The 24,237-nt window shown below is 34.8% G+C and overlaps 1 protein-coding gene across 4 annotated transcripts in view; it reads right to left on the reverse strand.

The window, feature by feature from the left end:
• Positions 1 to 1,552: 1,552 nt before the first annotated feature.
• Positions 1,553 to 24,237, reverse strand: part of IL13RA2 (interleukin 13 receptor subunit alpha 2) — a 46,364-nt gene continuing 23,679 nt past the window's right edge. For 2 of the 4 annotated variants that reach the window (XM_032474921.1, XM_032474922.1), the window contains 9 exons: positions 15,510 to 15,636; positions 13,654 to 13,805; positions 12,481 to 12,634; positions 11,838 to 11,958; positions 8,799 to 8,983; positions 7,739 to 7,884; positions 6,190 to 6,334; positions 2,533 to 2,648; positions 1,553 to 1,790 (listed from right to left, as the gene is read on the reverse strand). In XM_032474921.1, the coding sequence (XP_032330812.1) occupies positions 1,740 to 1,790; positions 2,533 to 2,648; positions 6,190 to 6,334; positions 7,739 to 7,884; positions 8,799 to 8,983; positions 11,838 to 11,958; positions 12,481 to 12,634; positions 13,654 to 13,805; positions 15,510 to 15,636 (1,197 nt within the window). In that variant the 3' untranslated portion in view covers positions 1,553 to 1,739. Of the gene's footprint in view, positions 1,791 to 2,532; positions 2,649 to 6,189; positions 6,335 to 7,738; positions 7,885 to 8,798; positions 8,984 to 11,837; positions 11,959 to 12,480; positions 12,635 to 13,653; positions 13,806 to 15,509; positions 15,637 to 18,537; positions 18,555 to 22,115; positions 22,135 to 24,237 lie in introns of those variants that run through there. The other 2 variants (XM_032474923.1, XM_032474924.1) reach the window with 2 other exon arrangements.

The raw sequence follows: 24,237 nt of genomic DNA on the forward strand, positions 1-24,237 counted from the left end.
ACATATTATATCCTAATTCATACTACTGTAGGAGTTTAAATGTTTAATAAGGATAGGTCTAGTTAAGAAACAGTGGTGGTGCATTCTATCATTGATTACAAGTGATAATAGAGGATGGTATTCTGGTTCACACCTCAGTTTTAGTACTTTTTCCCCTTTTAGAGATAGATGATCAGTGCCAATGATAGTCAAAGCTGTAGTTACCCTGCCCATGGGCTTATCCCTCCATTATATTACTTTAGTCTTTTTCATTCTAGAATACTGCTATATTGTTTTTCAAATTGAATGTGCAAATGAATTACCTGGGGATGCTGTTAAAATGCAGATTGCTAAATTGAGTAAGTCTGGGCTGGGGTCTGAGATTCTGCATTTCTTCTAATAAATTCCCATTCTATTGATCTGTGGGGCAGAGAGTAGAACCACTCTGAATAATATTAAACAGATATCGATCCAAATTAAAACTTGGCTCTTGATTGTCATCTGGAGGTCATTACTCTCTAAATCTTAAAGTAACTGTCTATACCTAGGTTGCCACATTTCCTCCTAGAAGTCAACTGCCAATTTGTCTGAAGATTGGATGTACTTTTTAAAAGCTTCTGACTTCAGAGGCTTGTGCTTTTTGGTCTCTGAACTAATAAAAAATAAAAATCACACTATTAGAAAGTAGGAAATGCTGCCAACTAATATGGGAAACTCTCAAGCTTTCATGCATAGTTTGTGACATCTGAATATTTCAAATATGATCTCTAGTCATTTCATTATCTTCAGCCTTTTAAGCACTGCATTCTTCCCAACTTTTCATGAAATGCGAAGCACACATTTAGGATATGAATGTGTTTAAAATTTCTTGCTTCGTATGAATCCTCTCCACAGGTTATTTTTAAAGCCAAACAACCTTATTTTTGGTAAATACTTTCATCCCAAGTGTAATTTTTAAAAAACTAGACTCTGATCTTCCAAGATGTGACAATATCTCTATGGCTTAGCACAAGCTGCAAAATCACATTGTTTTATTAATACATCACAAAGGGATTCTGACCCATGCCTGGACTTCTGTACATGCAGCACTCTCATCATGGACTGAGGAATGTTAAAGAGAAAAACCACAGGTCCAAAATGGCATAACTTGTGCTAAAGCCCACAATACCAAACCTAGATTTAACACCTAACCTAATTGCAGTTTCAACCTTCACTGGAAATATAATCTTAATCAACCAGTCTGGAGTTTTCTGGTCAGCACCAATGAGATCATCTGCCACATGGACCCTCTATATGGCACCCAGAGGAAGAAGAGGCAATCTGCATGATAGAACCCTTGCCTTTCCTCCCCCATACTCCCCCCACCACCAAAAAAAGGAGACGTCTTGGCCTAAAAATAATCCTTCCTTTTCTTTTGCTAATAGGTCCCTTGCCCCATCCTTCTTCCTATAAAAATCTTCTATTTTGTACAATCCCTCAGGCTACCCTTCTAGTTGCTAGATGGGATGCAGCTTGATTCATGAATTGCCTAATAAAACCAAGTAGATCTTCAAATTTAATTGACTGAACTCCGTTTTTTAACAAGAAAAAAAAGCTCTTAATAGAATCCAGAAAATTTACTATTAGTTGACAGTTTGAGTGTTCCAAAGCCTATTTAAATACAACAATGCTTTTAAAATAAGATTTATTGACCATTTGGAGAAAAATTCAGTTTAATAAGGCTCCTATTTAACATCTGGCCGTGAGATGAATTTATTGAGTCAACAGAGTGTCTCTTGATGAGAAAAGACTTCTTTTTTTTTTTGAAAAATCTGAAATCAAGAAAGAACTCCATTATTAAGAAATAGTCATTAATAACACAAACTATTTCACTTAGATTAAGAACTCAGAGAAATAGACAAAAAAGCATTCAGCAGAGAAATAAAGCAACATTCACATTTCTCTTTATTGTTAAAAGACTTGGCATTAAGATATTTTTCTCCAAGTCATACTTCCTCCTTAAAGCCCACCAACCCATAGTGATCCCTCCATCTTCTGAAATTCTATAGCATCATCTGTACAACTCAAATAGCAATCAGCTAAAATCAGCTTGTAATGCAGGTTTTATTTTTTGTACAGATTCTATCTCCTCCAACTAGTGTATGAGCTCTTGGAGTATATAGGCACCAAGTTTTTTAATTTTTGTGATCTTTTGCCTGTGACACACTAGTAATATATCTCAGTCTATGTCCATTTTAAGTCACTCTTTCCTTTCTCCCAATCCTGCTTTTCTCCTGTAACTCTTGTATTTTCCCCTAATCTAGAGGTAAATAGTGTTTCATGTTCTAAAACATTATTCTTATATCTTATCAAAAGTAAATCCACCCCAAAATGTAGTTTTTTAGGGTTAATTTCTTAAATTACTGCACTTTCTGAAGACACCATAATCCATACAACATCAACTGTACCCTCACGGTGTATAGGCAAAATTATAAATGTAGGCCCATCAGTTCTAAATGCAAAATATTTTTATCTACTATCTCAAACTAAACGTTGTAATGTTACACAACTTACCATTTTCAGTAAATTTTTTTGCTTATACAAAAGCAGACAAGTTATTAGCAAAAGAAATAATGAGACAAAAGCAAATGGTATCAAGAAAAACACCAATGTTTCCATCCGTATGTCACCTAGGATTAAAAATCACCAAAAAAAGGGGAAGGGTTAGAAGTTTACAATTATTTTTTAAACTGAAATATTTTATAAATAAACTAGTAAATGGTGAAGAACTGAGTTAAACTTGGCAACTTCTGCCATATTTGCCAATACATAGATATGTGAACGAAAAATACTGCAAACCGTATCAGTAAACAAAGAATGCTAAAGTCATCAAGTCAACAGCGGCTGCCGCCGCCCCCTAGTGAAGACAAGCCTGCAGCCCAGCCTCTGCAGCCACTCACAATGGTGCACCCTGAGGGGACTCAGAATAAGAAAGGGCAGGCTACTGGCCCTAGATAGCTAGGTGCTTGTCAAAGGAATGAATTCAGTGAGCCCAAATGTTTGCTCCCTCCCATACATAGAAAAGCGCTAAATTCTTTAACTTGAGATGCCTGCTTTTCTTTAGATAACAAGTAATCTTTTAATGTTCCAACTACCTGGTCTTTGTTGTAAAGCTCCTATATATCCTGGCTCCTCCCCTGCCCCTTTGGAGCAGTCCCTCAGAGCCATCTGAGAGTCTGTCATCCCAGCTCGAGTCCTTCCGCCAAATAAAACAACTCTCAACTTTTAAGCTGCGCATTTATTTCAGTCGACAGATACTATAATTATGATTGATTATAGCATTCCTTTCATTTGTGTGCTTTTTTTTAATAGAACTACTTTACTTAACTGTGAAAGCTCTTCATTTTGCTTACAAAAATTACTCCCTAAAGTCCAATTCTTATTTTCTTATATGATTTTGTTTAAAATTTGACCTTGTGAATTTTCCATAACAACAAAATGATAAAATATTAGCCAAGTGATTAGATAAACATTTGTTGTGTATCTCTTAACTCTCAGTAAGTCAAGTGTTTCTATTAAATTATACAATGCTGTAGTGAGTGAGCAGGTCTTCAATAAAAATCTCTATGTGAATAACGGAACTAGTTTTTAAAGGTCATGTTTCTAAAGTTGTCTCACATTTTGGCGACTAAAGAGATGAGGCTTTTTTTTTTTTTCAGGGATGAAGTTTTAATAGTTCTTCTGCATAGCAAGAAATGAGTAATCACTAGACAAACTTAAAAAGTACACAAAGTCTATCCTTCCAAAACTAGTATCTCCCACTGGTTTTGAAGTACCATGGAATGAATCCTAGGCCGATACCTACACTCAAACCTTCCCCCAACCCCACCTTTTTCTTTGTCCTATTCCCTTAGGATCTTATTTTCTACTAGAAAATTACCAGTCAAATTCGTAGGCTCAGTTCAGTTAAGAATTGCAAGGGTATAATGAGAGAGATGACTAATAATGGAAGTTTTTTGGCATGCAAAATTAACAGTGGGAAAGCAGGCTTCTTTCATGAAGTTTCAGTTGTTTTCCCTACACATAGAGTTAATCCTGAAGAAGATGTATTATCATTTCAAAAAAAAATATTGTGCTATTTTTCTTTAAGTTAAAACATCCAATAAGAAATGTCCAAAAGAACTAAGACCACATGCATCTCAGGAAAGTCTTTGTTCCTAATCTCAAAGTTATTAAGACTACCAAGAGATATCCATCAGAGCAAAAGAAATCTGTCATCAACATCATGGTTAAGATAACATATAAAATACATAACAGGGTGTATTTTTTGAGGGGGTAGCTAAAACCCCACCATATCCATTTTAAACTATGCATTAATAACAAGATATCTTTCAGGGCATGACTTTCTCAATGTCAGTTCCACAGCGTCTCCAGGTTTCTTATAGTAGTGACAAAAATGAAAAACGTCAAACCAGTAAGTGTTCTTTCTGATTCCATATATCTCTTAATTAACTAAGTTCTCCCCTTCTCTGTCTATTTTTTTCTCCATTGCCCTTAATGATTATATGATATATTTGGCTTCTTTATTGCTTATCTCTACTCAACTTGGGAATAAAATACAAATTCCATGAGGGTTTTTTTTTACTGCTGTATTTCCAATGCCTGAAAAAGTCTGATAACTGCATGTTTAATAAATATTTGATGTTTGAAAAAGAACAATGATACCACTATATTAATAGGGAGATAATAGTCATACAGGGATTCTATTATAATGGAATAACATGAAAGGAGATGAATGATTGATACAAATGCCATTATATGTCTGTATCTATACCTGTATATGTATTTACTTATCTTTATGTGAAAGATCAATGCTGAATTAATTTCCTGCAATTTCAAACAACTATTAACAGTTTCTATTGATAAAGCTAGTATACTGTAAAGTACAATAACATTTTCCCTCACTCTCAAGGCTTTTATTTTATATTGCTATTTAATTTAAATACATGTTTTTATCTCAAGTCACTTTAAATCACTATTGAAAGTGAATGGAATGTGCATTTTGCTCATGGTGACATATCAATTAGAAAAATATCCATTAGGCACAGTACCAGACACTCAAAAACGAATGTATGCTACCTATCCTTGCTTTAAGATTTCTGTTCCCTTGAAAATTGAAAGCATAGGAAAATAGTAATTAAAACAGACTTCCCCTCAAAAGAACTAGCATATTCTCTTTACTGTCAGTCAGAAAGACAAGAATGTCGATAATAGAACTATAACAGACTCTTAGTTAAACTAGTGAAAACTGAACATTAGATTTTCCATAAATCTATATTCACTTGAGGGGCTTGCTGCTAATTTATCTTCTCTGTTTATAGACGATTCACAAGAGCATCTTGACTTACATGATTACAAAATACACTAAAAGAAAATTAATTTTGCTAGCAAATAGCTCCAGTTATTTAGTACTGTTCTTTTATCAGTATATTTTCTTCAGTAACTATATCAACATATTTTACAATTGTTCCTTCTTTCTAACATTATATGAATGGATTCCTTTAAATCTTAATGGGGAAGAGGCATAGACTATAAGAAACTTGAATAATGAGCATACAGTTTTCCAAACCACATAAAGAAGGCACATAATAATGTCAAGGTTCTCATAAAATACATATATGCTTGTAAGTAAAACTTCAGAGTAATTGTACGACTACAATTGAGAGTGTGGTTAACATCTATCTAGTTAGTATGTAAGAAGCTCAAGAATATTGCCACCATACTTTGGAGCTAAGAGTATCATTGGAAATAATCCACTAGTAAAATGAAAGCAAAACAGGTAAGATTAGCTTGTCAAATGAAAGTAGGAAAAATCAAACAGAATCGATTAAGTCTTGCAATGCGGAAAAGCTCAATCAATGTTATACACATAAAAATAGGGAATGTAGCCAATATTCTATAATAACTATAAATGGAGTAATCTTTAGAAATTGTGAATTGCTAAATTGTAGACTTGTAACTTATATAATATTGTACATCAACTACACCCTACACTTTAATTTAAAAAATAATGAAGAAGAGTTGATCCTATCATTTGGATAACCAGTGTCACTGAACTGTAGTGACCTATGGCATCCAGTAAGGCATCTTCTTCTTCAAATAATGCTAGAAATACTCTAGTCACTGGTTTTTTTGGGTTTTTTTGTTGTTGTTGTTGTTTTAATCTCATACCTTTCCAGCATTGTTCATCACCCCACTCACTCCATATTCCATCATCTGAGCAATAAATATTCACTTTGCTTCTTACTAAAAAGCATAATCGGTGGCTTTCATTTGATGTTCTTGTGAAGTATATTTCATTTTCAATCGTAGTAGTCTGAAAGTCAAGAAAAAAATAAGATGCCATTAACTAATAGCAGGTACCCAGATTCCATTTGATTTGTCATTTTCAAAGTGAGTTTTGCTATGTGAAATATAGGCATCAAATGACTAGAAAGGTATATTTCATGATTATCTCTCTGTATGGTGTTTTTTTTGTTTTGTTTTTCATTTTTCTCTTCCTTATCTATATTTTTAAATTTTTCTGTACTGGTAATGGATCTCTAGTAGTAAAGGACAGGTGTGACAGGACAAAATTCCTAGGTAGTTTTGGTGTTTTGGTGTTTATGACACCCAGTATTTGGATTAGTGTCAAATTCCCCAGATCCTATAAACTGGAAAATGCTATATATACTGAGTTAGCAAAAAGAGTCATCACGTGAATGTGATTTCTATGGAGATTATAGAGTTCATAAACACAAAGGTTCTTTTTTCCCTTACTCTTATTTTGCTTAACCATCATAAGATCAGTGCAACAATGCTCAGGGCTTGACATGAAACTACCCCTTCTGATATGAATATAAATAGGCTGAATGAGCTCAAAAGGAAAAAAAAAAAAATCACTGAAGTGATTACTTCAATTTTGTATTTCAAAGAGCTGAAGAATTTTTCTTATCCAAAATTACAGCTTTCCTTTTGTTATATTTTTTCTTGGGAACCAGCATAATACAGTGTAGGTGAAAGTGGACTGGGAATAAGATTTGGATTCTCGTTCTAGCTGTGCAATTTGATTTTAAGTCACTTCACTTCCTTGGGATTTATAAATCAATTCAACTTCCAGTTTTCTCATCTGTATATGAAACAAATTGATTAGAAATAGTGGCTCATCTACTTGTCTCCACCACTCCCTAAATTAAAAACCGATGAATAAAATTAATATATAACAACGTGGGCTAAAGGCATCACCACATTATTAGTGCTGAGGGGTAATTAGTCTTGCAACCATTGCCTACTTCCACAATTTACCCCTCTTCCCTGCTACAAGCAATTCTCCAGTAGCCCTGCCAGACTCTACGGTAATTTGGACCTGATGGTTGTTCCCCAAGAAGTGGTTTTTATGTTTCTTTGTGCTTTTTGTTTCAGTTTCTTGTTACTTGAGGCCTCTTCACAATCCATCTTATGCATGTGCTTGACAACTTTAATTTTTTGACACAATATTGGAAAGAAGTGACGAGATTATCTCTAAGGGCCTGTGTAGCTTTAAAATCGGTATGATTGATTAAACTTTCAGACAGCAAGAATCTTTCTTTCATCCCCTAGATTATTTGGTTTTCTGGAAATTAAAAGTATATGCCATGTTCTATTCCTCATACTGATAGCAACTGATTTTGGTTCTTATTGTTTGCTATTTTATTTAATAGGCTAACTTCATGATTTTCCCAAGTAATCACAATGTCCATACCACCCAGGCAGTATCATCTTCTTTAAACTCAATTTCATAAATGAAACACTTTGCTGGAATAGGTCCTCTGGGGATGCTCCATTTCAAGTTAATTTCCTTTGAATTCTTCACAGAAAAACTAAGGTCGTCTGGTGGCAAAGGTTTAACTGAAAATTAAAAGGAGACCATTTCAACATGGAGGTTATTAAAGTTTAGCAGTAGCTCTTATCAAAAGCTAGGGATATCTACTGACAAAAGTCTCCAGGATAAATCAGGTGGCTTAAGACTATCCTCCATAATGTGAATTAAAACCAAAGCTGCTTGCCAACCAAGATTAGTTTATTAAGAAACTTGGTTATTTGGGGGACTACTTTTTGATAAGTCACATATTGGCAAATATTTAAGTACAAAAGTTAGAAGATCCAAATCATTACAGTTATTGTTTCCATTTTACAGCATTAGAAACAACTACCACAACAATTACTACTATTTTTATTAACAGCTAATTCTTATTTAGAGCTTATGATGTGTCAGACACACAACTAAAAAAGTTATGTCATAAACTATTCATGTCTCACAATAAATCTATGAGGTGGTCCTCTATTGTCTTCATTTTACTGACAGGGAAATTGAAGCATGTTTAAAGTAACTCGTCCAAAGTCATACGTTTAGAAAGTGGTAAATTCAAGATTCAGACCCAGATATGGCTGACTGTAGAACCTGTCATTCTTGTAACTGTTAGGACTCAGAACACAGATTCAGACAATATCCAATCATTTGCCTATTGAGGCTTGGGAATAAGTGCTTCCCTAATTACTCCATCACTAATACTAGACAAAAATACTGTATAGCAGACAGATTCTGAAGCTGGGAAACAAATTGTGAGTTCTAAATAAAAATGATACTTTACATTCATTCAATTCCTTATCTTCCATACTTTTATATTTAATCAGTGCTTCCTTTTATGCTCTGTTGGCCCCCATTTTTCTGGCTTAGCATTTCTGTAGGTATCTCTCTCTCTTTAACATGGTTATAAATGATCTAAAACTAGAAACATTTTGAAGTTGTTTGTTTACTTCACCTATATTTTGAAGCTGAAAAATGAAATAGCTCGGAGTGATAGCCTGAGATTCTGATGATCCATTAACACAGATGTAGAAATCTTTATAGTCTGATGACTCCAAATAAGGAAACCTGCATCCAATATTTTTTCCATTAGCCTTGATGTAATCTGCACACTGTACTGCATGGTCCAAGCCCTCATACCTATAAAAAGAAATGTTGTAAGAGTTGTTTACTAGTATCTTCTAGTAGCATGGTGTTCTATTTTCAATTATTTTAAGATACCAGGTAAATAAAAAATCATTTAATAACTTGCAATATTTATTGAGGACCAACTATGTGCCATATCCTATAATAAACGCTAAGGTTACAACAGTAAGGAAAACAGACATAGGCGACAGAATTTACAATCTGGTGGGAGTCTTACAAAATCTCAAAGATAAAGCAAAAATTCTTACTCTTATAGTTAGGTTACGTTGACTCACCAACAGAATTTGTGAATCAAAGAATAAGATTCCTGTTAAGAAAATGTGGGGTTTATATTGATAATCCTGGATGATACTGCTTTTCTTACATTGTACTGGAGAACTTATTAGAAGAAAGCATATTTAAAAGCAGACTTACAAAATATTCTTATGTTTAATAAAATGAATGAAAATCCTCTGAGGATTTAATATCCATGAAGAGATAAACCTCAGAAAAGCCAACATGGGCTCAAAAAGAAAAAGAAGAGCTGTTTGGCAAGTAAATATTTAATTCCCCACTCTCCTAGGCAAGAAATGTGCCATATCATTGCAAGTTAACCTCTTTCCAGTAACAAATCTAATGGGAATTAGGGGGAATTTCCCTACTGAATTCCAAAGGAACAAATGCCTGGTTTATTTTCCTAAAGAATAGCTTACAATGCAAAATGTGATATTGTCTGTAAAAGCAGCCAAAATCTTTTTTTGAAATGAGGCCAATCTAGCAGCTCATAAGGTCCTGGTACCAATATCTGGACTCTACTGAATTCACATTATGCCAAGTATTTACTTTAGGTCAAGTCTGCAGAATTGTAGTCTCTGAGTTAGTTTACCTGATTAGAGTTTGGGAGACTTGTGTTCTAGGCTTGATACACAGATTTACTTTATGCCAGTGGAAAGCCTCATAGTACCCTTATTTTCCAGTCTCTAAAATGTTAATATCTATCTTTCACTACTTTACTGAGGATAAAGTTATGTTAAACATGAGCTACGATGTACAAGAGGACAGAGATTTTGTCCTATTTACACTTTTATTCTCTTTACCTAGAACAATGTCTGGCATTTAATAATTGTTTAACATTTGTTGAATTAATGGACAAATTAGCTAGACCTTAAAAATTGACCCATCCAATTCCAGATGAGGAAACTGAGACCCCCTCAAAAGGGAAATTGCTTACTCAAGACCATTAAGTTGAATGATGCCAGTGCATAGATTAGAAACCAGTACTCAGGACTGTTAATAGCTTATACCTTATTGCTTATATATTACGATTTTCTAAAGAAAAACACCATAATTTGGGCCTGAAACTCACAAAGAGTACCACTTTGTCCTCTTTTGTTTTTTCTGGTATTTAAAAATGTGTAAGTTCTGATACTTATCTATCAACTTATCAATGCTATTATCATTTGGTATATTCATTTAATGAATATTTAGTGATAATCTACTATGGGCATAGCACAGCAGAGATAGTCAAGAGAAATATAAGAAATTGGCCGTGCCTATCAATCTCTTAAAAATTTAAGAGAGGTGACAAAACATACATGTATGACAAAAATTTAAAGGTCATCTGGACAATGAGTAAGAGCTATAATAAGTAATAGTTCAGAGAAAAACTGAACAGAAACTAATGTGATCAGTAAAGAGTTAACGAAATTGAGTACCAGATGGGCCTTGGATGGATAAGTTAGTGACAGAGACAGCCAGATGGTATTCTAGATAGCAGTGCACACAAAGGCATAAAAGATCATAATATGGGTGAGAAAAAAATGTAGAGATGGATCTAAATGGAGTGGAACATTCATTTTGCTAACATTCATTCATACTAACATTCTGATAGTAGAAGGTAATGTTGGAAAGGCAGTGATATAGTGAGGCAGAGATGAGTGGCAGCCTGGATTTTACTGGAGGCAATGAATAGCCACTGGAGGTTTTTGAGCAAATGAATGGCATATGAAAATAGCAGAATAGGGAGATAAATCCGGCTACAGTGTGCAGAACAAATAGGAGAGACTAGAAGCAGAAAGATCATCATTTGGGAGGCTATGACTACATATAAAAGTAGATTTTTAAAAAAATTTTCTTCTGTATAGCACAGGGAACTATGTTCAATACCTTGTAATAACCTTTAATGAAAAAGAATACGAAAACAAATATATGTATATACATGCATGACTGGGACATTGTGCTGTACACCAGAAATTGACACATTGTAACTGACTGTACCTCAATTAAAAATATAATAAATTTGGGAGGCTATGGCAATAATCCAGGTGTGGAATGAGGTAAGTCTAAAGAAGAGTACTTACAGTAGAGATGTGAAGTAAAGAACAGATGTGAGACCTTGCAAAGGAGCGTCAGTGTTGATCATGGTGATCAGTGTTACCATGAAACAATTAAGGAATGAAGGAGATAGAAGATTCAAGATGGCTTTAAGTATAAAGCCTCCGTGACAGTTAACAAAAGTAGAAAAGTCAGAAAAAGGATCCAGTTTTAATAGCTTTTTTTAAAAGGCAAGAATATGAAATATGCCAAAATTTTTTAGGTTATAACTCCATCTATCTAAAAGATACAAAATTTAATCCAGTACAGAAACAATTATTGCATTCCTTTTATCACCCATAGAGTGCATTCTATTAGCTACAGCCTAAACCTACTTACTCCCATTGAAAACCCCAAACAATTTTAAATAACCTCATCATAAATACAACTCTGAAAAAATATCATTTAATTTAGTGAAAATACAGTTACTCATACTGTGGATTAATTTTGACAGATATCTTCCTAATATGGAATTCTTATTGTTAAAAATACTTACCAGTAAAACAAGCTGTAATTGGTATCAAAATGGACACCCATGCCAGGTTTCCAAGAGCATAGTAAATATTGCCAGTTGTAATATACACAATCCATATCCTGAATTTTAGTTTCCAGATTTCCTAAGAAATGAATAAACTGTGAATGCTTGAAAGACATGGTGATGAATCATTTGGAAAACCATTATGCAATTGTATTTCATTTCCTTGGACCTCTCCATTTCACTTAGCAATCAACATAATCAGGAATACCCCAGAAGGAAGTTGTTGGAAATCACTTCACTGTAAGTGGAGTGTGCAAAATCAAAAATTTTTGAGGGCTCATTTACTGGTACTAGTGTAAGCACAGGCAAAGTACTAAATTAATAATTCTAAGATGCTCTGAGCTATTGTGTAAATACTCATATCCATTTTACTAATATGAGGCCCAAACTGGGAACTATATCAGCCTAACAAGATGTAGGTTTTGCCAAATGTGTTTGCTGATTTAAAGAATTCACAAAGGCCAGTCACCCACTCCTAAGGATTCTTTTTTGTGCCACATTCTCAATTGTACATACAATCTGGTGTATCACGGTTAAGGGACTACTTCCTACATAGACTGTTCTGACATTATTAAACATAAAAAGAAAGCTTTGTTTTAACCTTGTGTTGATGTCCAATAAGTAGCTTCTGACCATGAGCTTTGAACTTCTGAACCGTTTGTGCACTGCCCTGTCAGAAGTGTGTGTATCTTTGCTTCAACACCTTTGTTAAGATCAAATCCGTCTTTATAATACAGATTCTTAGTAATGATCGTCTGTTTGATAAAAAGATGAGACAAAGTCAAGCTTAGAAACAATAATGGCATCAGGAGCCACATTAACAAGGCTAAGAAGTCATTAATATCCTGGAGAGTTCCTAATAGCTAAGAAATTTCTGATGATTATCTGATAAAATGTCCCAGATATATTTCTGGCAGAGCTCACTTATACATATTATATCATTTGATGAGATCATTTGAATATTAACATCTCATTCTCCCCCAAAAACCAAGAAAAATGGCTCTATGGCAGGAACTTGAGCTATAACCATCTTGAAATCAAAAGATAATTTTCACATACCACATGCATATTACAAGACAAATAATTCATCACCTTTCAAATATCATATGAACTCTTCAGGAATCACATAAAATCTTGGAAGTAACTGGAGAAAACCAGACAAAGTGTGTGACCTCCTGAAGGTCTAAAATCATATATCATTTATCCTTCTATTCCTGATACCTAGCTAGCAGAGTGCCTGGCACAAAAAGTTGCTCAATGAACGTTTGGTTTGAATCGTCCCTTGAAACTACCTAGCTGAATTAGGAAGATAACAGAATGCCTTCTACAACAGAAATCTTTGAATGAACGTGCTTATTGACTTTGTATATAGTTAATATTTCAGTAAACTTTCATTGAGCACTTACTGCAATATATGCAAAGAACCATGCTGTGTTCTATGGAGAGAGTACAAAGATAATATGGCTTGATTCCTACAGAGAAAAAGTTCACATAGCTCAGTAGCAAATATAAGACCCATATATAGGTATGTAAGTAACTTCAGAAGATGGTAAAATGTGTAAGTACTCTTCAAGTCCATATTCCATGGGACCAAGTTTTCTTTTTTCCTGTATTTCCAATGTACCTGGGTGGGGTGAAAATATACGTGGCAGGATGCACAGGAGATAGCAGCAGGAATAGCTACTGAGATACAGGAATAAAGGTAGATACTGACATCAGGAATCACAAGAAAACTAATAATCTCTCTAACATCTTGAGTGCCTGCTTTGCTTACCTTCCAACTTTCACTATCAATGTTTCGGTATTTTAATTCATATTCTATTGTGCATTCCTTAAAATTATCCAGAGACAGCGGAGGTTGCCACTGCAAACAGAGATAACCTAAATATCCAGGATCCACTATTTCAAAATCCTGAGGAGGATTAACTGAAATAAAATCAATAAAATATTTTTACTTTTTTCGTATATCTCATGACAAACATTGCTAAATCTAGATTACTTTCATATGTCCATCAAGTGGTGAATGGATAAATAAACTGTGATACATCCATACAATGGAATATTATCTAGCCATAAGAAAGAATGAAATACTGGTACATGCTACAACATGAACGAACCTTGAAAATATTAAGCTAACTGAAAGAAGCCAATCACAAAAGACCACATATTGTATGATTCCATTTATGTGAAATATCAGAATAGGCAGATCCATAGAGACAGAAAATCACTTAGTGATTGCTAGGGGCTAGAGGGAGAAGAAAATGAGATGTGATTGCTGAATGCATTTAGGAGTGATGTAAATATTCTGGAATTTGATAATTGTGCTGTTATACAAGTTGGTGAATATACTAAAAATCACTAAATAGTACAGTTTAAAAGGGTGAGTTTTATGTTTTGTAAATTATATTTCAATAAAGCTGTTTTTAAAAATCTAGATTACTGCTATATAGTTGTCCCTTATTTAAGAAATCACATATGCAAAATGTGACTTAACCTAGCTAGGTACTAAGTTTTCATGGAAACAAGAAATTAAACATGGAGTTATCTCTGTGGGCATATAGACCAGAATGTGGTCTAGATGGGAAGACTCTATTATATAACTCTCTCTAATAGCAAGAATCAGTCAGTATTAATCCATTGTTTACTATATGCATATATCATGGCACACACACAAAAGGGATAGAAAATATAAAATATGGCTACTATGGTTAAGTGCCTTAAGAATTAGGAGAACTGGAAGATCTTTTTGATGCATTCTGGATAATTGAATCCTCTAGCCAACTAGAGTATTGCAAACCAGAGCCAGTCTTTGGAAAGACTCAAGAAAAAGTGGCAGGCAGCCGAGTAGAATGACATCAGGAAACAGCCCCTTTTTCTTTTGAGGGAGGGGGCAGTGGGAGGCAATGGCTGTCCCATCTGGTGATTTAAAACAAACAAATTATAAACTTTCCTACTAGCAAATCTAGTAGTACTATAGTACTGTCCTCATGTTGCCTATCTGCTAATAATTTCCTCTCATTCCTGCCCTATTATTCATTTTAATACTTCCCTTAATATTACTTATTGAGTGAGGAAAACAATCCACAGATGAACTGGTGGCACAAATAATGATTTGAAATGGGACCCCCACGAACCAATAAAGTTCTCGATTCAGGATGAAATGACAATTCTGTTTCAACTCAGGATGAGAAATCTTTGTTGAATGCATTGTTCTAATTACCTTACACAATGAAGAAAGTTTATTAGACATGATTTAATAATTCTGTAATTATCTTTCAATTTTATTTAAATCTCTGTATGTCTAAAATTTATGTAATTGTCTTAAAAGTTAAGGATAGTAGTTTAGAAAAGTTTTCAGTTAGTTGGGGCCTCCGCAATGAAGTTTCAGATAATTAACCTATTTGTTAGAAATGGTATGGAAAGTCTTTTAGTTTGGCTTTTATCCCACAAAATGTTTGTTATCATCAGTTACCTTATACATAAGGCCAACTAGTAAGAGCATATCTTTTGTGTATGGACTTCTTGAAATATTTCCAATAACAATCCACCTATTTGGTATACACTTTTATAGAGTAGGTTGAAAAGACAGTTAATATCCCTAATTTTGAAACTATTCCATTGTTTGTTTACCTTTTATCTCGGCATTTGAAGACAAAGTAGAGCCAAATGCTGTGCAAATAAGAAGGGTATATAAGCATCTGATATCCAAATGAACGAAAGCCATTTCTCCAAAATTTAATATCTTGAAATTTCTAATCTAAGAAGAGAAAAATATAACATATATTTTAAATGTTTTTTACTTAAAATATAAGTATAAAATTTAACTTTATTGTACTTCAGAAAGGACTAAATGTGATTAAAATACATTTGGAAACTGTCTGTGTGCTTTCTATCAAGAGTGGGGAAAACTGGGCCCCTCTGAACCATAGAAACAAAACAAAAAACAAGTTTCGAACCAACATAATTGGAAAGGGAGAATTTTAGTTTCATCCTTCTTATAAGAGCAAAAACAAAGCAAAAGAAACAAACATATCCCTTCACCCACCCCCACCCCCAACAACCACATCCCCCACACACATACTTTCTATACATCACATGCCATGGATAAGATGACTTCAAAAAGCTTCCAGCCTGAAGACTGAGCCAGACCTACTTAAGTGTTCTTATTGATTGACAAGGGGAATTATGAATGATGATATCATTAGTGTCCATAGCAATCCCCTCCCCTAGCAACAAGGAAGACACACTAATACATACATATACTCATTTCTGAGATTAAAAAAGTATTTGAAAGTTATCTGAATATTGAGAAGGCTCCAAATCTATGGCAAAGCCTCAGATAACTCAGAACTTTGCTTCATTTCTTCATAAATATTAAATCATCATCATCTGCTCTTCTATCTGTTCTACTCTTCCCTGTATTCTGTATGTCAGTAAATGGCACCATTATCTTCCCAGTTGCCCAAACTGGAAAGCTGAGAGTCTTCCTCAACTCCTCCCTCTCCCAACCAATCTCTCCATTATCACTACCCCTTCCTAAATTGAGGATCTCATCATCAGGGACCTCCTCGTTTGGTCTTCCCTGCCTCCAAACCACACTTCATACCACATACAGTAAGAATGACTCTTTTAAAGGATAAATCAGAATTTATCACCTCTTTCTTAAAACAGCACTTCACTGCCACAGAATACAGTTTAATTATCTTTTTTATTATTGAAGAATATTGTTTAATGTTCAAAATTAAAGGATTCATGTCTCCAAATACTCAATCAAAAAATACTCTCCTTTCAATGAAAAATCACTATTTCCAGTTCCATGCTTATCTTTCAGTCTATATTCCTAAAACCAACAATTTCGCAGGAAATTAAGGATTAAAGGTCACTTACCCTAACAGTCAGGGACTGCCTTTCTTTTTTCCTACATAAATTAATTAACCAGGAGTGACCCTCTCTCCCTGCCCACCCTCTTCATCTTACCTGGCCCATATGTCATGTTCTCATGTTGGTAGGCTTCAATAATTACATAATAGAATCTTGGAATCAAACTTCTAGAGCCAGCAAGTATACTGGAGGCAATGTTAGTCCAGTCCCCCTTTATATATTGGGAAGTAAAAGATTTGCCCAAGATTATACAACTAGTATCAGAGTTAGTAATAGAGCTGGAAGTAGGACAAACATGATTCCCAGTCCCGTGCACTTCCATACTACTATGCTGGATCCCACATGTTTGACTAAAGATTATGAAAGCTTTTCCTGTGGGACTCCAGCATCTAAGACTTCCTTCAACTAGCTATCCAGGCCGAGTCAATACCATGGTATTTCTTTTCTTATGTGCCATAAAATCCTAAGAGGATGCCTTTTCTCTTACTAAAGTCCAATGAATTTCTCTCCTCTATTCCTTCCTCCCCATCACCAGCTCATTGCTGCCTTCCTAGGCATCTGTAAGTAGTAAGTAGGTTTGTTCAACAGAAGACCACATTTCTGCCATAGAGCTCATCTTACAGATTGAGATGAACACATGGGGTACTTTTGGATCCAAGGGAATAGGTCTGACAAAGAGAAATCCTTTCTTATTACCTGTAAGGACTAAGACAATCAGGCTTCCCTTAAAATGCTCTCAGAGAGATCTTAAAGTTCTCTCTCCACTATCAATCTGTCCTCAAATATCTCATAGTCCTGTGTCACGTACAGCATAAATGCCAAGTAAAGAGATAAAAATACCTCACTTCTAGTCTATTTATAGGCTACTGAAATTTGACTCAGGCTATCAAATAGCATTTCCTGGATCAGCCCAACACATTTAAGCAAAGGCAGGAAATGAGATAGCTGACTTTCTGAGTCACTTATCTACAAACCCAAAAAAGGAGTTCCTGAAATACACTTAGTGCCCCACCTAGACTTTCTTACCCAAAGGAAACTGAAGATAATTATTTCCTTGGCTTCTGGGTTAAAGGATTGTCACTAGAACAATGAGGTGCTTTATATACTATATGGTTACTAGGAATGATAGAGTTTTTCACAAGAGGGGAAAGGACTTAAAGACAAAGGGAAGATGAGGAATGGAAACTCAGACATACAAAATTCGAAAGTTTCTGATATCCTCCCACCCCTAGCCCACAGTTAACAACCACTCATCTGGTCTTAACTCCTTATTTTTTAAAATGAGGAAATACCCAAAGAGGAATGTGAGTTGTCCAAACTCACACAACTTACTGGTGGCAGAGCTAGGACTGAAAACCAGCTCTCTTGAGCCCTTTCCACTGACTAGCAAATAAATCTTCTTGTTATAAGGAGCCTGTCCAACACCTATCCTACCAGAAGTCTCCCCACAAACCTTCCTCAACTTTCTGTCATCACCCACATCATTAACACCACCACACAGTTTATCATCATGACATTTTTGGCAGAGTAATAATTCAATAAACCTTCACTGAGCACCTTTTTTTTTTTTTTTTGCCAAATACTATTCCAGCTAAATCTTGTCCAAGATACAAGGTCCAAGTGATGAGTCATAATATCTGTAATAATAATAATAATAATAATAATAATAATAATAATAATAATAATAATACCTTCTACCATTTAGTTAGCATTCCCAGCATCCCAGGCACTGACTTGTGCCAAGCACTTAACATGCATAACCTCATATAATACTCACAGACAGCCTTGGGTGTATGTACTATTTTTATTCCCTCTTTAGAGACCAGAAACTGAAACAAGGAGAAATTTAACAACTTCCTGCAAGTCACTACAGGCCATAAGTGGTGAAATCTGGATTTGAATCCAGACAGTCTAGTGCCAGGGCCTTTGATGATAACCACTATATGAGGCATTCTCCATACCTAAGATCAATGTAGAAAGTAGCTTCCTGTTTCTACGCACTCAGTTTCACACAACACTTTTGCTTAGACAGTTTCCCATTAAGAATATCCTTTGAAGTGGCAAGCCTAAAACTATTTCCTGTTTTCAGCCTCACTTGCCCACCTCTTCAAAGCCATGTTACATAATCCCTTCATTCTAAGAGCTGGCTGGGATAATCCTTGCATTATTGGAGAAACTCCAGGTACTTACCAATAATATGGTTTCTCAAGAAATGGACTATCATAGGCAATTATCACAGCTCCTCTTTTTTTCTCCTCTCCACTTTAAAGACATTAATTAAAATCTCTAACACTTCCCTTTCTGTCTGATAATCAAGTACACTAAAAAAAGATAGGAAACTGACAACATAATGCCATTTGCAGCAACATGGATGCTCCTGGAGAATGTCATTCTAAGTGAATTAAGCCAGAAAGAGAAAGAAAAATACCATATGAGATCGCTCATATGTGGAATCTTAAAAAAACCAAACAACCAAACAAACAAAACATAAATACAAAACAGAAACAGACTCATAGACATAGAATACAAACTTGTGGTTGCCAAGAGGGCGGGGGGTGGGAAGGGTTAGACTGGGATTTCAAAATGTAGAATAGATAAACAAGATTATACTGTCTAGCACAGGGAAATATATACAAGATCTTATGGTAGCTCTCAGAGAAAAAAATGTGACAATGAGTTATATATATGTTCATGTATAACTGAAAAATTGTGCTATACACTGAAATTTGATACAACATTGTAAAATGATTATAAATCAATAAAAAATGTTTAAAAAAAAAAAGATAGGTATTCCTGAAACAGCCAGTGGGTCAGGATACAGATTCTACAAGTTGCAAGACAGGAGAGGTTATGGGTGGAACTAAAAGCTAAAAGCAAATTTTGAATCATAGTACGGTGTTGTAAAAGCTGACAGAACTAATCTTCGAGTAAACCAATAGATATAAAGCCGAGGAGCTTTCTATAATACAGGCATAATAGTATAAATATCAACCTGGATTTCAGTCCTGCTTCAACCACTAATGTGCTTGGAGGTAAATTAAAACTCAATTTCCATCTATAAAATGGAGGTAATGACACCAGTCTGGCAGTTTTATGTTTAAGACTAAATGAGGTAATGTATGTGAAAGTGAAAGAGGATAAAAAATTGCTTTATGTACTTGAGAGGGGTTTACTTCTAAGCAAAAACTTGAAAACGACTTGCTCCAGCCTACACATTTGCTCTAACTAATCCAGCAAAATGGACCTGTGCACAGTTCATAACTAGGCACTTATTATTAACCTCTAGATTCCAACACCCTTGTTGATCCATTAGCTACCTTTACTGATTTTTGTCCTAGTAATAATAATTTCTTACACTTGTTTCCTTTTTATAGTTTACAAAGAATGTGTTGAATTATTTTAACAAATCTGCAGGTGTAAAAGGTTGGTATTACATATTTACAATCAGTAAAATTGGATCTTTTGACAACGGGCACAAGACCCCACTTGCTGGCACAACCCAAAGTGAAAGGGAAGGTAAAAGAAGTAAGGAGCAGAAATATGTTTTAAGGCTAATAACTCAGTAACTTACATAATATGGTTTTGTAGAAAAGTTCCTTCTCTACCTCGACAAAGAAAAAAAAAGATTTTTCCAAAGAATCTGAAATGACAACAGGTTCTTGTTTTGTTCATAAAGGCAGTGACCAAGTTGCAAAGACAAACAATTATCTATTAGAAAATGACAAATGGAATTTTGCAATGTCACTAAAGTGGTTTCTTAAAAAAACAACACCTAAAAGAAGTATGGCCGTGTTATTTCTTTTGCCATTGGATAGGGGAAAAAAATCAGTGTTATAAAATGTGATACTTTCTGTTTACATTACTTAAAATATCTAAAAAAAAAAAATCAGTGAAAGCAATTAGAATAGGACTAGGAGAAAAAATGGGAAAACAGAAGAGAAGTAATGCTTGAGAAGAGAAAAATGGAAAAGCAGGGTGATCGCAAAGACTTAAATGTTGTCTATGGGTGAAATGATAAATTTCTATGGTCTTACGTGAGAAGGCATTGACTAGGAGCTCTGGGCTCTAGCACTAATTTTGGCAGGGAATTTAGAAAATAATAATAATAGGGAATATAGTTTATTAAGCACTTACCAGGCATCAAACTCTGTGTCAGATACTTGATATGGATTAGCTCATTTAAGTCTTACAAATGTTGATAGTTACTACTATTATTATCTCAATATTACAAATGAGTTGCTTGAGGCTCAGAAAATTTAAGTAAATTACTCAAGTTCATACAATTTAAGCAAAAAAAGATGTGTATGTCTGATTCTAAAGACTATGCTCTTTTTAACATATGATACTATGTTTCAATCTCACTTTAGTGCAGCGGAATTTCCTCTTATACAAGTTATCCCTGGGATATCATTTTGTTTCATCGGTTAATCTGCTGTGTATCCATCCATGGTTTCAGGATGTGACTCAAAAGCACTGGCTTCCAGAATAACTAATCTTGTTCCAAGGAGACCACCCAACATATGCAAATGCCTAATCATAGTTTTTAGAGAATAGCCAGGACTCAGCATCACAATGAGCACGTCTAGAACCTGTCGGATCTTGAGATCTGACAACATGCTGAGATCAGTACATAGCTCAATAATAGTACAATCAGCCTATGAACTGTTGGCGAGTTGAATCAAGTTTAGATAATAACTAGTAAATAATATTTCCTGCAGTGGAGTAGTTTACAAAGAATGCTGAAGATCACTTTGTGTACTTTCAAACATAAAAGGACTATTCATCAGACAAGACGCACTAGTCAAGAGTAAGTCATTTCCTACCACAAAAACACAAAGAAGTTAGGCACATGCTGAATGATGAAAATCACCATAGACAAATGAAGTACAGATAGAACGTCTTTCTCACAAATACCACTTTAACACCCATTTATACGTATCATGATTATATTTGCATCCTGCCAACATTACACACTAACATTGTTTCTTGATGTTTATGAAATACATTCAATAAATCTCATAAAACATAAGTAATCATCTTATTTCCTAATTCTTTTTTTTTAATCATTTCCTGTATGACATCCTGAGTTCATTCAGCTAGCAAGTATCCTGAAGCACTGTGAAAGCTACAAAATTTGGTTTTGAGCTACCATAGCAAATGACAGGTTTATAGCGTAAGTTCATGAATCAGTTTACACATTTCAGAATCTGCTTCTAATCTGGGCAGATCAGAGTTTTTTAGTTTATAATCCCATCCAATAAACCAACAACAAGCTTTTACAACCCTTTAAAAAAAAATCCCCCAGTCATCAATTTCTTAAAACAGGTCAAATTGTTATTATTTAATATACCTTACATTCGATTCAAATGAAGTCGCAGCTGAAGAGCAACGCAGTATCTTGAAAGGCACCAGTGCTCTGAAACTAGCAAAACAATCTCTTTTGTTCAACACCCTTCTCCTTATTTCCAGATGCTCCCAAATACTTGTTAGCAAGCAAACACTGTGTACCCAAAGCATTCACTTTGCATAACAACTTTAAAAGTAAATAATAGAGTGTGCCCTACCCCCTCCATACTAAGTAAAAGCAATAGAAAATGTGCAATAGCAGATTTTACATTGCTTCAAGGTTATTCTACCAGTACGTTCTTTAATGTCCATAAGGTATAAACTGTAAATACGTGAAAATATGGTATTAGGTAATATATAGTGCCATCAGTTATGGGAAAGAATGTTAATAAAAACATAAATATTTCTATCATTATTCAACGATTATTTCTGGAAACCTTACTACATGCCACGTACTGTTCCAGTCACTGGGGATAAAGCAGTGAACAAGACAAAGAACCTCCTTTCTTGGAACTAACTTTCTGGTGTGGGAGACAGATAATAAACCTATCAGATAATCCAAGGTTGCATAAAGAAAAATAAAGCAGGATAATATGAAAGAGAGTAATGAGGGTTCATTTTAGATAGGGTGGTCAGGGAATGCCTCTCTGAAAAAGTAACCTTGAGGACCTCAACGAAGTGAGGGGGTGAACAAGGTAACGATACAGGTGAAGAAGGTTCCAGGTAGAAGATACAGCACATTTAAAAGCCCTGGGGAGGGAATCAGCTTAGCAGTGCCAGGAATAGCAAGACCAGTAGAATAGGAAACAGAGAAGGTTAGATAATGTCACAAAGATAGGCTGACTGTGGGTCATGGTAGTGAATTTCCGATTTATTTATACTAAAATGTGAAGCAATTGGATAGTTGTGAGTAGAGTGACGTGATATAACCTAGATTTGAAAAGCTACTCTGTATGGAAGGAAACGGTAGAAGCAATAATCCAGGTTAGAGCTGATGGTGACTTGGACCAAGGTGACAGCAGTGAAGATGCTGATAGGATTTTACTGATGGATTGAGCGTGGAGCAGCAGAGAATGATGCTTCCAGTTTTGTCATGGGCAACTGAATAACTGTTTATGGGGCCTTGGGATGATGGACAAGAGTTCAGTTTTGGGTGGTTTAGTTTGAACTGCATAACTAAACATCCAAGGAAAGAAGATGAGTAGGCAGCTGGACACTTGACTCTTGACTCTGGAGATTAGGGGGAGACCAGAGCTATAGATACATATTTGAGAGTCATCAGCATATAGATAATATTTAAAGCTACAGAGTTAAAGTCACCTGGGGTATAGTGTAGGTAACATAAAGAAAAGATGACCAAGGACTGAGATGTGGGACCCTCCAATATATGGAGGCCAAAGAGATGAGAAGGTAGCAACAAAGGACACTAAGGAGAGGCCAAGGAGGTAAAAATACCCAGAGTTTGTAGTGTCCTAGAAACCAAGTGAGGAAAATGTTTCAAGGATAGAATTATTTTCAATGTTGTTTTTCTACATTATTGCATTGTGTGTTCATAGGTTTTATCTCTATTAAATGGTAAGAACAATAAAAGCAGTTTTGCACAAATATTTTTACATTCTGATCATTCAATTCTGCCACTGTAATCTGGAGTCCTGTAAATTTTTGTAATGCTATAAATTCTGTTTAAATTGTGAACTGTTTATTTTCTGCTGAGACTATTGCAAATTTGAGCTTGGGTGGTGGGAGGGGGTTATATTCTTGGGTCCTTTAATTTGTACAGAACACAAAACTTATTTCTCCCTGTAAATTATTTAACACATTGAACATTTAGTTAAATGTTCAAAGAGACAAAGTGTCCCCTAGAACAACAATCTTAATGTTAAAAAAAAATAGTCATTAAAAGATCTGTTGTGATATTTGGTGGATATTTTTCTTTAATTTCAGGTGTCAATTCTGAAATGTACATAGTGTTTCTTTTTTATCTTAAACATTATTTCTAAGTCAAATGGACTGATTTTTCAACATTGTGCCTGCCAGGATAGTCATCTATAAATGTCCAGATGAACCCAAATTGTTGGTCATAATTTTGATCATGCCTCTATTTCATCTTTCTTGAAAAAGGGCGTTACTT

The sequence above is a fragment of the Camelus ferus genome, chromosome X (assembly GCF_009834535.1).
Source record: "Camelus ferus isolate YT-003-E chromosome X, BCGSAC_Cfer_1.0, whole genome shotgun sequence".
NCBI lineage: Eukaryota > Metazoa > Chordata > Mammalia > Artiodactyla > Camelidae > Camelus > Camelus ferus.